Source organism: Sceloporus undulatus, chromosome 6, assembly GCF_019175285.1.
Source record: "Sceloporus undulatus isolate JIND9_A2432 ecotype Alabama chromosome 6, SceUnd_v1.1, whole genome shotgun sequence".
Taxonomy (NCBI): domain Eukaryota; kingdom Metazoa; phylum Chordata; class Lepidosauria; order Squamata; family Phrynosomatidae; genus Sceloporus; species Sceloporus undulatus.
In genome coordinates this window covers 10,030,067-10,042,467 of record NC_056527.1, presented here as the reverse complement: position 1 = coordinate 10,042,467, position 12,401 = coordinate 10,030,067, and the positions used below count along the sequence as shown (strand labels likewise).

Genomic DNA, 12,401 nt, shown 5'->3' with positions numbered 1-12,401 from the left:
AAATGGTGGTGTATGGAAAGCCTTCCTGCTGCCATGTTAATCCCAGTGTTCAGCTTCCATGAGAAAGAGGATCTCAGCCACTGCCATCCCCTTTCCAGCATAAGCCTTTATCTCCCATGGATGACTGGCCCTCATCTGTTTCTTGCAAGCTGTATATATTGTAATATATATATATATAGGGTTTGGTACTATCCATGGTTTTAAGCATCTGCAGGGGGTCTTGGAACATATTCCCCACAGATGAGGTCGTCTTACTCTATGCTGTTTCCCTGGATTATTTATCTAGATTTGTAACAGTCATCAGAGTAATTGAGATGAATTGGCATATATTGGGCAGTTTCTTATTAAAGCATGTGATACAGTATTCAATCCAAATGGAGAAATGGCACAATAATTTTAAAATAAGATTTTTTAAAATATGTTAACTGTCCCCATGAAAATACTTTCTTTTAAAATGATATCTGGATGTATTGCAGTCAAATGTGTTAAAAGTGACACACAATCAGTTAAAATTTAATATTATTCTTTCCCAAATACATTGTTAAAACTTGTTTTCACATGTAAAAAATGAACCAGGGACAAAAATATGTGAATAGATAGGTCAAATATAACACAACAGGGCATGTGTTCTATGTATTATTGTTCTAATTTTAAATATATGGACATTCACATTCCAAACGATATGGACATTCACTTTCTATGTCATGAACAAACACAGTTAGTACCATTTTTGCCTAGAAATGCCCTAGAAAATTCTAGGCATTTTAGTCATCAAATTAGCAATCTTGCCTGGTGTCCTTATATATGAAGAGAGAGCACCAAACAAAAATCATTAATTTCAAAATTGTTTCCACAAGTGAGTGTGTATTTTTCACTACAGAACAGTAGTATAATACAAAGGTACTATTTACTGGGCAACTAATACTTTATCTATTATAGTGAACCACTGACCTGATCAAAGTAATCAAATGACCATTTAAAACAATATGTGTGTGTTTTTGGTGATTTAAACCCTTATTTTAAAAACAAATATTTAAAATATGTACATATAAATCATTCTACTCTATTTTAACCCAAATTCAAAAGATCATAAAATATGAACATAATATTGCCTTATTGGATCATTTCAGTATTGTGATTCTAATAGTGTCAAGATGAGAAAAATGAGAGACTCTTTCCAGGATGCTGAAAAGATAGTATTCAGGATGCTGAAAAGAACGTCCAAAGGCTGTTAGCTAAACACCCCAGTGCGTTTCAGTTCTTAAGGCTTTCTTCAAAGGGCATACTAAAATTACAAGGAGAAAACACAAATACTATGTGTGTGTTCACTTCTTGGAGTTTTTTTAATATAGTCCCTGACTGTTCACAGTCCAAAACACATTGGACTTTTTAAGTAATAAATGACCATTTGTTCAGCATTCCGATAGGTATCATTTATTCCTCTTGTAGATTTCCTTGGATGCTCCCCAAATATCGCTCTTTTTGGTAGTCTCTAGGCCAGATAAAGCAAGAGCTAGCATAGTGTAGGGTTCTGAGTACAGGATTAAGAACCTGGGAGATCAGGGTTCAAATGCCCACTTAGCCATGGAAACCTACTGGGTGACTTTGGGCACGTCACACACTCTCAGCCTCAGAGGAAGGAGAGGGCAAACCCCCTCTGAACAATTCTGCCAAGAAAACCATGTGGTGGGTTTGCCTTGGGTTGGCATAAAACAGAAATTACTTGAAGGCACACAACAACAAGGCCAGACATAAATTAGCCAGCAAATGTGACATTTCAATTTATTGTAGATATGGAATACTCTATAAAAATGTAAAAGTAAATGTGCCACAAAAAAGCCCTAAACTAAGCCAAACATTCTGTTTTCTTTTCCAGATTTGGTTTTTCTGGAAGTGGTCATGGACCTCCCACATCTCAAGAACGTTTCCTTGGTCCTCCACAGCAAATGCAACGTGCTGGAGTCCCACCACAGCTCAGAAGATCCATACCTATAGATATGCCTAGACTACCTAACAAACCACAAATGGGTAACCCTATTGGACTCTCACAGCACTTCCCACCACAAGGGATTCAAGTTCAGCAGCACAACATTATGGGACAGGCATTTATTGAGCTGTGTCACAGAGCACCTGAAAGCAGGCCAAGACTTCCTTTTAATTCCCCATCAACTACTGTTATGAATGCAGTTCCCCAGCATCAACAACATACAGGGTTTTTACCCAGGCAAGACTTTCAGGGCCCCAGACATATAGAACCCATAAGACGCAATTCTCAAAACCTTAACACTCCATTGCATGTGTCAACAGGTTTGGAACATTTACCACCATCTCAGCAAGAAACAGTGAATCCAAACCACCCACCTGTGCTAGTTATGTGTTCTGTAAGTAATCCACCAGTTCATGATGCTTTTCCAGGAGGTTCTTTGCCAGAAACAGAGGCAGAAAATGATTTACAGGTTCCCAGCCAGACCACTGAGGTATTAGAAGAAAAGCTTGATCCTGATGATCCTGCTGTAAAAGATTTAGATGTCAAAGACCTTGATGGTGTTGAGGTTAAAGATTTAGTGGATGACGAACTTGAGAATCTAAATCTAGACCCAGAAGATGGCAAAGGAGATGAACTGGACACATTAGATAATCTTGAAACCAATGATCGTCACCTAGATGACCTTCTGAGATCAGGAGAATTTGACATAATTGCTTACACTGATCCAGACCATGATTTAGGTGACAAAAAGGGTATGTTTAGTGAGGAGCTGGACCTTAATGTCCCTATAGATGATATACAGGGCAAAGCAGAAGATACTCAGCAAAACCATCAAGAAGATAAAGCTGCCAGTCCAGGAGGCTCACTTTCTCCTCAGAACAAAACTGGTGAAGTCAGTGAGATTAAAACAGAAGTGTTGTCTCCAAACACAGTAGATGAAAGCAACTCTGAAAATGAAAAAGGTGACAGAAATGTGGGAGCCTCAAGCACTCAGCATATGGCTGAATCAGAGTTACATGATGGGGAAACAAAGTCTGTGTTACCTTGTAATGCGGAAATAGCTGACAAAACAAATATAAATGAGGAAACCACTGTGTCTAGCCCGGATGCTGCTCAAGGCACTGCTCCCACATCTGTTCAAAGTATAGCTAGTTCTTGTAATATCTCTGGATCCACTCCAGTTCTTACAAGTTTGCTTTCTAATGAAAGTTCAGAAAGCCCTGATGTTGGGCCCTTGGGCTCTCCGACTCACCCATTGCCAGCAGCACAAGCAAACCCTGTTTCAAGTATTCCACAAACTTTAATGACATCTCCTGGTCAAACTGTGGAGAATGTACTACCTAATGTGAACATGGTTCCACAATTAAGCCATAGCTTCTCACAAGGGACAGCAGTAAATCCAGGTTTTATCCCTGGTCAGCCAGCTAGTCATAGCTTTGGGCCAGGACAGCCTGGTAATCAAACTGTGTCTGCTGTAAATAGACCTGGCCCCAGTGGAATGCCTGGTCCCCAGCAGATGATGCTTCCTCAAACATTAGCCCAGCAGCAAAATCGAGAGAGGCCTCTTCTGCTGGAAGAACAACCCCTTCTGCTGCAAGATCTTTTAGACCAAGAAAGACAGGAGCAGCAACAGCAGCGACAGATGCAAGCCATGATTCGCCAGCGTTCGGAGCCTTTTTTCCCCAACATTGGTGAGTATGTTTTGTTTTCTTATACTGAAGCCATTGTAATGTTAATTAAGGTTGGGTAAGGGAAATTCTTACTCTAATCTGAAAGAAAACCTGCAACCATATATCAATACCAGTATTGTTAATTAATGGATTCACCTTAATATCACTATCCTGTTTTGTAATCTGGTCAGACTGTATGTGTCAGATGAGGAACAGTAACTGGAAGAGCTATGAGAAGTTTTCCACTCTTGCATAAACATCCTTTGAATTCTGGAAGGCTATAATGGACTCTCCCAGTGCTGCAAGGTCATTGCTTGCTCAGCTTCCATTTGAAGATGGATGATTGAAGTGGGTAGCATCCTTCACTGGTGCCCACACTGACCACACACTTGGCCAGTTTCAATTTAACTGAAATGTTTGCAAGCTCTTTGTTTCTTTGTTGCATTTCCCCACTGCACTAGGAGGATTCAAGAGGGGGATAGCGAGGGGTAATTAGTGGGGGAGAAGTACAGGAAGGGAGAATTTGATAGAAGAACTAGGTTTCAAAGGTTGTGAAGGTACTACAGGAGGAGAGCAAAGTACTTCCCTCTGCCATGCCCCAATCACCTTCCATTTTTGTATTTATGTGCAGCTCAGTATATGTATGCACATGTATGTTCAGATCAGATAGAGCAGGGAAGTACAGATCAATCCCTGTATCCTTCTCTGCTGCCACAAAACAATGCATGTCTCCACTTATATATACAAGGTATGTTGTGCTATTTACTGTCATTACACATTCTTTACTTAGGACATGAATGAAACTGTATGTCTGTAGATATGTAGAGAGATACGAAGTGAGTGTGACATCGTGGTTTGAGTATTCAATAAATTTATATAAATTTTGAGTTTAATGGGCTGAAAAAAACCCTTCAAAGAATCAACACTTGAGGAAATTTCCCAGTGTTTCAGGAACTGCAAAGCAAATATACTGGACCGGGGATGCACTCTATACAACCCTTTACCAGCAAATCTCTTACACACACTCTACTTCTCTTTCTCTCTGTATGTGTGTGCATGCATGTACAGAAATACACATGTACATGCATATAGATACCTGTGGATGTATCCTGTTTTCTTGGGAACAAATTTCAGGTTTCTGGTCATGGTTTCATCTTCTATTAAAGAGAAAACACACCTCACTATTATAGCTTTGTTCAGAACATTCTTCCACAGTGTTTAGTGTAAGAACTGTTTGACAGAAAATAGACTACCTTGGGGCAGAGATGGGATGGTCTCTCCTTTGAAGGTCTTTAGACTGAGGTTGGATGGGAACTTTTCAGGAGTGCTGTATTTGTACATTCTCGAAGGGCAGGGAAATGGACTAATGGCCCTTGAGGCACCTTCCAACTCCTTGATGCTATTGTGAAGTCAAAGGCTTTCATGGCCAGCATCCTTGATGCTAATTATTCTGAAAAGCTGCTTGCATCAATTAACTGGAGTTGCACTAGATTCTGTAACCTAAATCTTATTGTTGATTATGAGCTTCTGAAAGAATTGTAAGTAACTACTATTGAAGGCCTGAAAAACTGAAAAATAAGTTTCAATAGGTTTTCATATTTAATTATGCAGTTTTAAAAATTATATTGAATAGGGGAGCCTATGTGAATGAGTGACACAAGTGAACAAATGACAAAAGTAAGTTTCGTACACTGGGAGCAATGCATAGTTAATACCTTGCAAATTTAACAGCTGTTCTAAAACTCTGGTTTCATAGATTTTGATGCAATCACTGATCCTATAATGAAAGCAAAGATGGTGGCTCTGAAAGGGATCAATAAAGTGATGGCACAGAACAATATGGGAATGCCACCGATGGTCATGAACAGGTAGGCAGATATAATCTTTTATATTAAGATTGCTCATGACATCTTCTCTTACATAATAATATAAATGTGTATTTTCCTTGTCTTTTGATTGTTCATTCTGATAGGTTTTACTTACATGTTGAGAGTGTTAGTGAAAGAAATGGCACATCATTGAGTAGTCTTTTTTTCTTAGCCTGATTTTCTTATCATACAGTGTTATATGCAAGAATGTGTCACATCAAATAACTGTGAAGAAAAAAGGTGGGTCTGGGAATGTGAATGGTCAGGAACACAAGGAAACTAATATATGGATGGAGCATCTATGATAAATAAGTAGAATATGCTTGAAATTAACTATAGAAGCTGGTGAAGAACATAGGCATCTAAATAGAGGTGGAAAGCTATGAAAATGACAGAAATGAATGGGACATCAAAATTGCCTTACTTTATTTCAAATTCTTTTGGCCACTTTGTTAATGTAAGTTGTAAAATAAATGCAAAAAAGTTGCTTTTCGTTTAGGTTTGCCTTTATGGGCCAGGCAGTGCCAGGAGCACAGACTGGGGAAGGCCAGAATCTAATACAGCAGGCGATTACACAGGTAATGCAATCTGTCGTTAAAATTGCACTAAATTAGCTCTCAGATTTTCTTGAGTTGAAGCCTGATCTAAATGATTATATAGTACAGGCAAGCCTGAATCCATATCCCAAATCATTCATGCACTGACTGGAAAGATTGGAAAGAATCCTTTGCTCAGAATCCTTCATGATCTGAAATGCTTCTCTTCCACTGAGATGAGCAGATGATTGTCAGGGTTACCAATAAAGACAACACTCTTCATGGTGGAAAGTTGGGGTGGGGGGCTAATATCTCCATTAGTGAAGCAACAGGCTTTCTGGACTAGAGACATGTGTATAGCACAACTGCATTGGAGGCAGTTCAAAAACTGAAACCTGTTTCTCTGTTCAGATTGACCCTTGCTATTGAGGAAAAAGAATTTTCTTAACATATTTCTGCTTTCTGTCCCCCTCCCCCCCCCCTTTTTAAGGATGGAAGCCTAACACCTCAGATCTCTAGGCCAAATCCTCCAAATTTTGGTCCTGGATTTGTTAGTAAGTATTTCTCTTATAATGTATTGTTATCTTGGGCCTTGATCCATGCATATGTTATTTCAAAATATGTATACACTGTTTATAAGTATATTCAAAGCTTGGCAATTCTCCAGCCTTTAATCATAACATAAATCAATATCTATAGCTTTCTATAACAGCTTATAATAAATATTTATAATAAACTATATATTTTTTCAGTTTATGACAGCTTCTCTTATCAGTCCAACTTACAGAAGAATTGCAAACTTGTGATATATTGAAAATTCATGTTAAATTATGGAAGCATTTTAGAATGATAAAAACTGCTTAGATTGCAATAGAATTCCTTAGCCTCACAGATTTGTTTTACATAAATTGAACATATATTATCCATTTCAAAAGTGTCGTTATTTATTAAACCAAGAAAAGGGTGATCTTAAATTGTGCATAGAACAAGATACATTTATGCATATTCTTTTGTTATTTTACTTTTTTTTTTTAAGTTATTTCTTTCAACTGCTTTTGAAAAGGGGGAAATGCCAATGCATTCAGGGTGGAGGAAGGAGAACTTGTATGAAAGAAGATCCTTTAAAAAAAAAAAAGACAGCTTGAAACCCAGTTTTTTAAAAGTTCATAATGTAACATAAGCCCAGGAGAAATTTTATGTACCTTGTACAGATCAATCACACACTTGAAAAATGCAGAACTTCCTTTAAAACTTGAATTCTTAGAACAAATATTGATTCATTGTGTTTCTTCTCAGATGATTCACATAGAAAGCAATATGAAGAATGGCTGCAAGAAACACAGCAGCTTCTTCAAATGCAGCAGAAATTCCTTGAAGAGCAAATTGGTGCACATAGAAAATCAAAAAAAGCACTCTCTGCAAAACAGCGCACTGCAAAGAAAGCTGGCCGGGAATTCCCGGAGGAAGATGCAGAGCAGCTTAAGCATGTAACTGAGCAGCAGAGTATGGTTCAAAAACAGCTCGAACAGGTAAAGATGTGTGAAGAGGGGTATGAGGAGGATTGGCAGCATATTGAAATATCCTGATGTTGATAATTTCATTTGTACGTCTCACAAAAACAACAGTTTAAATAGTTGAAAGGACATTGAAAATTGAAATTGAAAAACTGAGCTGGAAGGGTCAAACCAATTTAAATATTTAGGGACATTCTGCATATATTATTGAACTGAACAATAATTGTCCAGTGTCAAATCTATAGTTTTCAGAATAGGGTTTTTGGAGGATGTAGTTATGTGTCATCTCCAGACAATTTCAGAATGCACTGATTAGGTTCATTCCAGCTTGAACTTTGTGTTAGATGCAGAAGACAACTCTGGTCACCCTTGGTAGATGCTCTGTGTGAGAGGAGGAGATGATGGGCATGCAGTCTCTCGATAGCTTTCAGTATAAACAGCCACTGTATTCTGGATTTTGTCTCTGAAGGAGGATTTGGGACTGTCTGGCATACCTTTGGGAGACCAGAATCAAAAGTTGTGCTTGTATGAAACTGCTGGGAGAATTCATCTAGGCTGAGCTTTGAACTAATTATATGGATGATGCACAACTTCTCTATCTGCTGTTCTCAGGAAGCTAATGGAAATCCTTACCAGATATTTGGGGGCAATCAGTCTGAAACATTCAGATGAGATGCAGGAACACCATTGGTCAAGATATCTGTAACTGGTTTTAGATACAGTTTCACCCTCCTCACCCCCTGAGAATTGCCCTGCACTTCCTACCATGTGTGAGGCCAAAGCATAGTTTGGGTGGCTAGCAGTGACTTTTACCAATTAAGGCCAGCCTGGGGCGAAGTCAAGGCGTGGCATTCACATGATGCACGTCCCGACTCCACACCCATGGCGTCATGATGCGTGCGCCGCTCCACACAGCATCACAGTACTCCTCTGGCCCTGCATCCACATGACACAGCACCAAAAGAAGTGCCTTAAAGCCACTGCGCCACAGCTATCATGCCTTTTCCAGAGCGCAAAAAGGAGCTGCTTTTTGTTGCTCCTTTTTGTGCCCTGTAAAGGCCGTGGCCTGAAGTTGTCACAGCCCCGATCCGGAACAGCTGAAGGCAGCTGCAGTCCACCCCTTAGGGGCAGTCTGCACAGTCCCTTAATAGGTTCATCAGCTGTAACACCATCTGGAGGAAGGAGCTCTGGCTTGTCATGATTACATCTAGTCAGTCAGTCAAATTTTATTGCTTTTGGCCAATGGCCGTTACATAAAACAGTGCTACAATAACAACAAAATATATACATATCATATATCTGACATCAATCCTATGATTATGCAACAATTTACAATTTGAAAATTTTAACATTTAAAAAATTAAAATTATATATATATATATATATATATACACACACACACACACACACACACACACACACATATATATATAACTAATATAAAGTTATTAAATATAATTATCACCTTTATAGCTTATAGCCATCTCTTTCTATATATTTCTTTATATTTTTTTTCTTTTTTTGGCTGCTAAAGCATACAGGTCACATATTTGTCCATATCTACTAACAGGTAGAAGACCACTTCTTGTGGACTGTGGCAAGGACTAATTTCAATTATGGGTGTCACAAATCGTTCCCTTGGTTCACTATATAGTGGGCAATGCAATATGTAATGGACAAGGTCCTCTAATTCTAGGTATCCATAGATGCATGTCTGTTCCTTTATTGGGATGCCCCCATGCCTCCCATGAGATTTAACCTCAAAGGCTCTGTTCTATGGCCTACCATCAAGAGCCATCCAACTGGAATATTGCAGGGACAGGAGTTTCTCAATAATGATTCCACATCTTTTGAAGTTCAACACTTGGAAAATACATATTGCAGATCCATAAGATTGTAAGGAAATAATAATAAAAAAAATCTGCTCTATTTAGCTTTTTATTTAGCTCACAGTTTATGATTTTATGGTGGTTTGTTTTTTAGGTGCTATAATTGTTTTAATTTAACTATTTATTGTATTATATTTTTATCTACCTGAGCTATCTTTTGAGGGTATATCCTGAGATGCATGGTATAAATATATTTACAAATAAATGCATAAACAATACATTGCATATCACACACACACACACACACACACACACAAAAGAGTTCTACAGCATTGTAAAAATGAACACATCCATTGTGGTATCAGCCTTTATAGAATCCACTTGATTGTGCACCTGAAGCATTAGCTTCTGTCAATAACAAATTCATTCCCTGGATAGCATGGAGGAGTAAACCATTTATACTTGGGTTCTTCTCTGCTTGCCAGCTGATTATGTAGGAGACCAGAGTCCAAAGAAAATGGTAGTTACATGTTTGTTGTGTTTGTATGCAATCCAAATTAAGTCACGCTAAGAGCAGAATGAATGTGTACATCACAGAAATTAATGTTTCCTTGTTATTCAGTTAAAAATTAAATGTGTTTTTCACTACTACTTTTTTGGTGTTGAATATATTTAGGATTTTCTTTTTTCCCAGAACTCTGCATGCTGATAAAAAGTGCTGTTATAGGACAACAGTTAATTATTTGTTTACATTGCAGATACGCAAACAACAAAAGGAACATGCGGAGCTCATTGAAGAATATCGGATTAAACAGCAACAATGTGGAATGGGTCCCCATACTATGATGCCAGGCATGCCTTCTCAGGCCCAAGTGGTCCCAGGAGGATCACCACCATCAGTGGGTCCACAGAATTTCCCAGTAGTATCACAACAGCTTCCACACCAGCAGCATACAGTTGTTGTTCCTGGGCAACCCAATCCACCAAGGATGCCAAGCTTGCCTGGATGGCAGCCTCCCAACACTGCACAAATGCACATCCCACACAATGCACCGAGGATGCCTCCTCCAATGACACCACTGCCAGTCACTCCTGTGCCACCCACTTCTGTGTCAGCTCCTACCTCCAGTGGGCAGTCAGCAGCCCCACCACGTGTAGAGTTCGATGATAATAACCCATTTAGTGAAAGCTTTCAAGAGCGGGAGCGAAAAGAGCGTTTGCGAGAGCAGCAGGAAAGACAACGAATTCAGCTTATGCAGGAGGTAGACCGGCAGAGAGCTTTACAACAGAGGATGGAGTTGGAGCAACATGGTGCAATGGGTTCAGAATTAAATACCAGAACTTCCTTGTCTCAAATACCATACTTCAATCCTGATCTACCTTGTGATTTCATGCGGCCTTCACAGTCTCTTCAGCAGTCCCCACAGCATCAACAGCAGCAGTTGGGACCCCTTATACAGCAAGGACCTTTGAACTCGCCACCTGCTGCCAACTTCCCACAGTGTAGTGAGCGGCAACCGGTGGGATCATCCTCTTTTAGACCTGATCCAACCTCAGTTGCAGATGGAAGCCCCACTTTCCATTCTGTTAAGCAGTCCCTTGGGAGTGCCTCAGGAGCCAACTTTACACAGTGCCAGGTTAGACCTCAGTTTGCTGGTGGTTTGCCTGCAGTTTCTCTAGCAGTTGGCAGTGGCCCCCCCCTGTGGCCAGGACACCAGCATGCCTCATGGCTCAAACTTTCCTGGAACAAGTCAGTCTCTCATTCAGTTGTATTCTGATATTATCCCAGAGGAGAAAGGCAAGAAGAAAAGAACAAGGAAAAAGAAAAAAGATGATGATGCAGAATCAGTAAACACTCCATCAACACCTCATTCGGATATAACTGCACCACCAACTCCACTTGTTTCCGATACAGTCTCCACCCCAGCAGTTAGCACACCTGGTGAACTTGCACATCATCCAGGGGAAATGGAGGCAGAGGAGCTGCCAGGCTCATCAACTCCAAATGCTGCAGAGAGCAAGTCTTCCTTAGAACTCAAAGGTCAGCTCTCCAGTAGTGATTTGCCAGAAAGCAAATTGCCTGAGCAATCAAGCGTGAACCCGGAGACAGACAAGGTCAAGGCAGATGCTTCCACAAGCATTCAGGAAATTAGCCAGGAAAATACAGAAGCCGAACAATGCCCTAGTCAACCTGAGCTTAAGATGGAAAGTCAAAGCAGCATTAAAGTGGAAGAGGATAAAGCTACAAACCAGTCTACCCATTCTTCCCAGAGTCAGGGGCAAGATGCAAGCAGCCTGGCAGCAAAAGGGGAATCGGGGAATGAACTCCTAAAACACTTGCTTAAGAACAAAAAATCCACTTCTCTTATCAGTCCAAAGTCAGATAGCACCTTCCCCTCAGAAGAAAGTGCTGAAGAGCACAAATTTGTAGAAAAACGGGACCTGGCTGAAGGTGGTATGGTAAGCATTTTTTTTAATATGTATGTATTAGCATATAGATTCAGTACTAGTAATTGTATAGCATTTTGAATTTATTATAGTGATAAAGAGGCCAGCACCTAAGGGTTAGCCTTCTTTATAAAATGATAGTGTTTGGCTTGTATTTAGCAAGGGCTTTTACTTTCTCCATGGGTCACCATATAAAGCAGGAAACGAAGAAGCAAAACCCCTTTTATTCTCTTTAGCAATCTTGAAAACCTAGTTCTAGCAACCCACACTTTTTGCTGAGCAACAGCCAAAGGCATAGCTACAGGAAGGGTTTCTTTTTTGTTCCTCAGATAAGAATTCTGCCCTTCTCAAGAAATTATCCTTCAGTCCCAATTTCTAGTGAGACACTGCAAATCATTCACACCTAGAACTCTTATATTTGCTGTGTTCACATTCCCTTGGTAACTTTGTCTACCTCTTCTCAATGGATGCCTAAGCTGTATTTGTAAAAGCCCAACTGAAGTTTTAAGTTATCAAAAAACTAGAAATTTGAGGACTAAGATGAAAATT

General features: G+C 39.6%; 1 protein-coding gene across 1 annotated transcript in view; it reads left to right on the top strand.

The window, feature by feature from the left end:
* The window catches only part of KMT2C (lysine methyltransferase 2C), a 192,377-nt gene that overhangs the window by 154,650 nt on the left and 25,326 nt on the right, over positions 1 to 12,401 (top strand). Inside the window, 7 exon segments of the mRNA XM_042475758.1 lie at positions 1,877 to 3,678; positions 5,414 to 5,525; positions 6,025 to 6,103; positions 6,552 to 6,615; positions 7,358 to 7,590; positions 10,163 to 11,095; positions 11,097 to 11,864. Coding sequence (XP_042331692.1) covers positions 1,877 to 3,678; positions 5,414 to 5,525; positions 6,025 to 6,103; positions 6,552 to 6,615; positions 7,358 to 7,590; positions 10,163 to 11,095; positions 11,097 to 11,864 — 3,991 coding nt within the window.